The 5087-nt window shown below is 38.9% G+C and overlaps 1 protein-coding gene across 1 annotated transcript; it reads left to right on the top strand.

Moving 5' to 3' along the window:
- Nucleotides 1-1331: 1331 nt before the first annotated feature.
- Nucleotides 1332-1766, top strand: LOC145682263 (ARL14 effector protein-like). The gene has a single exon (XM_081753844.1). It carries the CDS (start codon nucleotides 1332-1334, stop codon nucleotides 1764-1766), a length of 435 nt encoding a protein of 144 aa, XP_081609970.1.
- The last annotated feature ends 3321 nt before the right edge of the window (nucleotides 1767-5087 follow it).

The following is a 5087-nucleotide window of genomic DNA, read 5'->3' as shown; positions in this document are numbered from 1 at the left end:
TTTCGTCAACATCGGTTGAATTTAGTGGATTACGATTCAGTGAAATTTCTTGATTTCGCTCAGTTTAAACGCAAATTTGAAATCAATAATTCGAGACCAAAGATCCCATACACTATAATATTTTACATACGTACGTTAAGATCTTCCAACATACAAATTTTGGTTAAAACCAGACAATTTCTGTCGATAGTATGACTTAAACGATACTAATTCGAGAAGTTCAAACTTAATTTTGATAGCTAATAACTCAGGAATAAACTACCTGCATACCATAATACTACATATGGTAACTCAGTAGACCATAATATTTTATTCTGAGATTCTATGGATATCACCCTCGTCAATATTTACGATCTTACAAACTTCGATCAGTTTCTGAGTTTAATCAAATTCGTCTCAGTGGTAATTCATATGAAGTGGTCCACAAATGGTGAAAGTGGTTGCTCGACCATCTCCGAAAATTATAAAAAGTGGAGTGTGATTAACCTTGTTTACGGAAAGGTCAATAACATGAGTCACGTTTTCGGAGGTACAATTGTTCCTGAATGGCGGCCATCTTTGTTGTCGGCGGCGTGTCAGTTGCAAGCGTTTACGAAAACCGCATTTGATCAGGACTTACTAATCACAAGAACATTAAAGAACAACTAATGTGTACAGGAGAGACCAAGGCACACAGAGAATATACAATCGTGCGCCCAAATGGAGATATAGCGTTGCAAACTAATACATGAAATCACCAAAAAAGTACAGAAAAGTGCACGTTTGAAGGGGCTGCATCTTGGAATGACATAAAGGTAGTGGTTTAGAATTTATGGTGTGAATACTAGGGCATGTACAGATTCTTCAGAAACATTTACAGCTATGATACGACTGTTGCCACAGAGTTATGGGAGTTCGAATGTTGGAGTTTGTCTCTTTTATGGCATTTTTGGGGCATGATATCTCAGGATGGCAAACCGTTAAAAATTGCTGATGCAGCTACAAAGCAGTTCTGTAAGTTAATAAACTATTAGAAAAAATCATGACTGATATTATATGGATAACAAAGTTATGACAATGTAAGAAAGCACGTGCGTGACGATGCCAAGTCGGTACATGATTCACATTTTACGTTATGATCGAATTAATATTCATTCTACTTTATCAGTTTGAGGAAACAGGCACCAGGTGGCAGTGAAATCACGGTCTAAATCGTTCACGTTGGAGTTACCCATCTGTATTGTTTTTTGTTATCTGTGCATTTACCCTCCAAATATCAGTCAGCCGCTTGGAGTATCCGTCAGTCGTTTTGCTACAGCCACAGTGGAAGGTTGTTGTATTATGCGCTGAAAATGAACTCTCAGTGTCCTGTGGGAATTGCAACTAATGATGAATGCTATAAATCTACGTATGGTGTTTGTGCAAAGGAACTAAAGTATATTTCGGACTTGCAAACCGAAAGTCAGGAGCTGCTTCGTCTGCGAATTGGCTGTGAACCTGTGACAGTGTACAAGTACCATGAAATAAGATATTTAGAGCAATATAACCATCTGTTCGGTTGTGTATGTTGTGACCCAATGAACATTAATAAGAAATCTATTAAAAAGGGAATTCGAAAAATTCTAGTTGAACACATGCTACAAGGGAAGAAGACTGGTGTACAGTTAATACCAGTAAAAGCACTTTGTCCCAATTGTTACTCCGCAATGTTTACATCCAGTGCAAGTAACCTGGAAGATCAAAACAGAAACAGCGATGTTGAATTTGTTCCGTCAACTCCGTGTTAGAAACTTTTGGATTCAGCATGTTGTACGTTAGGATTATCGTCACCGTCAAAAATACGAAAAGTCAGTGCCGAGAAAAGGAAAAGTAAGCTTCAACACAAAATGGAACAAGTGTCACAAGTGCTAAGAACACAATTAGAACTTACCTTCGAGGAAACTATTGAAGATGAAGACGAAAGGGTACAAGTGTCCGCGCATTATGAAACCCTGATACGTCAACTAAAAGAGAAATGTACCATTGCTACCGAGGAAGAAAAAGTAAGAAACATAAGTTTGCTCTCAACAACATGGCCTCGTAAGAAGTTTGCAACTGAATTTAATGTGTCAGAATCTTGTCAAGATTACTATAGCACGAGCAACAAGAGATGGTCTCTGACGTTTCTTACCACATGTGGTGGTACATTGCAGCCAATACTTTGATACCAGTGTTCCCAACCACGATCAATCTGTCTTATACTATTAATTAAATTGCCACTACAGTTGTACCGAAAAAAACCTTGACACGCGAGTAGTGGCAATGTCAATGCGAGCCGTCAGAGATGTTCTCTTACTGGACGCACTATAGGAAACTGGCAAGCAGGGAATTTTACCAGATGTGGAGCACAAGCAGGGAGTATCAGTGTCACCAGAGGCAACAGAAAAGGTTCTTCATTTTTATGAAGACGATGAATACAGCCGTTTGTGTCCAGGCAAGAAAGATTGTAGACCAGTACGTGCAAGAAGTGTGAGAGTTCAGAAACAGAAAGGACTGTTGTTATGTAACTTGAACGAGCTTTACCTGGCATTTAAATAGAAAGATCCAGAATGCACAGATATTCACAGGGCTAAGTTTTGTGTCATGAGACCTAAATGGTGCATTCTTGCCGGTGCTGCGGGTACTCATAGTGTCTGTGTATGTATGTACAACCAAAATGTAAAGTTAATGATAGATGGGGCAAAACTAAACGTTGAATACAAGGATCTCCTCGAGTTACTCGTATGTGATATTAACAGCAATGCCTGCATTATGCAAACATGCGAACACTGTCCAGGAAAAGCTGCCCTTCTGTCGATGTTTTATGAAGCCATGGAAAATGAAGCTTTCCCTGACATTATTCAATACAAGCAATGGGTTACAGTTGATAGGACTGAACTGATTACGGTAGTTAAACATGCGGACGAATTTTTTGAAACATTAAGTGAGAAACTCGAGGATCTCAAAAATCATCACTATAGTTCCAAGGTTCAAGCACAATACCTAAAATACAAGAAAGACAATCTCGGTGATTTTGAGTGTATAGTTTTGGCTGATTTTGCTGAAAACTATACATTCATCACCCAAGATGCCATACAGTCCTATCATTGGGTAAATCAGCAAGCCACTCTGCATCCTTTTTTCTACTACTACCAACAAGGTGGAGAACAGAAGCACTCTAGTCTCTGCGTAATAAGTGATCATTTAGCGCATTATACTGTGGCAGTTCACATGCTTCAGCAACATCTTATCAGTCACATTCGAGAACATTTACCACACATAGCAAGGATTACATACTTTTCTGATGGAGCTTCCAGCCTGTACAAGAACAAGAAGAACTTTGTCAATCTGTCAATCTGTGTCACCATCAAGCAGACTTTGGGCTCGAAGGCGAATGGCATTTCTTAGCTACGTCACACGGTAAAACTGCATGTGATGGTGTTTGTGGGGTGACGAAAAGAGAAGTTGCAAGGGCTAGTTTGCAGAGACCAGTTACTGATCAGATCCTTACACCTTACGATATCTTTTAGTTTTGTTCAAAACACATCAAGGGGATTATGTATGTCTTGTTTCCACTGAAGTCGTGTCTCAACATGAAGATGAACTAAAAGAGCAACTTGCGAGCTGTCAGTCCATTCCAGGCACAAGAAGCTTCCATCGTTTTAACCCCATTTCTGAAGAATACCTTACGATGTTATGTTACATCAAAAACTGACGAATTTCAGAACTTTCCTGTTGCCAAATGTGTGTCCGTAACACACTGAGAACTAATTCTGTTTTTTACACTGCTTTGTTGCTCGGTCAGTACTAATACACTGAATACCATCGTCATGCACGTGCTTTCTTAACATTGTCCTAACTTTGTTATCCATGTATTATGAGTCATATTTTTTTGTAATAGTTTATTAACATACAGAACTACTTTGTGGCTGCAGCAGCAATTTTTAGCAGTTTGCCTTCCTGAGATATTAAGCCCCAAAAATGCCATACAAAAGACAAACTCCAACTTTCAAATTCTCATAACTCTGTGGCAACAGTCGTATCATAGCTGTGAATGTTTCTGAAGAATCGGTACCTGCCGTAGTATTCACGCCATAAATTCTGAACCACTACCTTTATGCCATTCCAAAACACAGCCTCTTCAAATGTGCACTTTTCTGTACTTTTTTGGTGATTTCATGTATTAGTTTGCAACCCTGAATCTCCACTTGGGCGCACGTTATATATTACCCGTGTACCTTGGTTTCTCCTGTGGACATTAGTTTTTCTTTTATGTTCCTCTGATTAGTAAATCCTGAGCAAATGTGGTTTTCGTAAACGCTTGCAACTGCAGACAATGTCACGCCGCCGACAACAAAGACGGCCACCATTCAGGAACAATTGTACCTACGAAAACGTGACTCGTGTTACTGACCTTCTCATACAAGAGGTTCATCACACTCCACTTTTTATAATTTTCGGAGATGGTCGAGCAACCTATTCTGGACCACTTCATATGGATTAGCCCCTTAGTGAAATTCCTTGATATAACTAAGTTACAATCCAAAGTTGATGAGCAATAACTCTGGAACCAAAATTCCACACACCATAATATTTAACGTGCGTACTAAATGCACCGCGACACACACCCATTCTAATTTTGGTCGTGATCGGATGAGTTTCGTCAATAGTAAGCCTATATAAAGGAATTTTAAATCCGACGGCTCGCAGTGTCAGTGTAGTAGAACGCTTACTTTTTGTGCATGCGGTGCCCGGCCAAGTAAGTTTGTGGCGGACAACATCGACATCGTGGATTGTCACGGGGTACTACATTATCATTCCACTAATTCGGAAAACTTTTCGAAAAAAGAAAAATTATCGATAAAGGAAAAACTCGGAAAACGACACTTTTTAGAAGAGCCGAAAAAGATTTTTATCGAAAAAAGATAAAATTATCGTTAACGAAAAATCGGAAAATGAAATATTCGAAAATAGGAAAAAAACAAAAACATATTTCGAAAAAGACTATCCCTATATTAAATAACCTTTCCAATGGTGAAAATGCTTTTTAATGTCGGTTCAGTATCGTTTCTGAAGAACTCATACATAAC

The sequence above is a fragment of the Thermobia domestica genome, chromosome 3, assembly GCF_964235325.1.
Source record: "Thermobia domestica chromosome 3, izTheDome1.hap1.1, whole genome shotgun sequence".
Taxonomy (NCBI): Eukaryota; Metazoa; Arthropoda; class Insecta; order Zygentoma; family Lepismatidae; genus Thermobia; species Thermobia domestica.
The sequence above is the reverse complement of the archived record's forward strand: the minus strand, read 5'-3'. Positions and strand labels throughout refer to the sequence as shown.

Bases quoted from the DNA above. Each gene is read 5' to 3' on its own strand.
- LOC145682263 (XM_081753844.1), top strand. From the start codon at position 1,332: ATGAACTCTCAGTGTCCTGTGGGAATTGCAACTAATGATGAATGCTAT.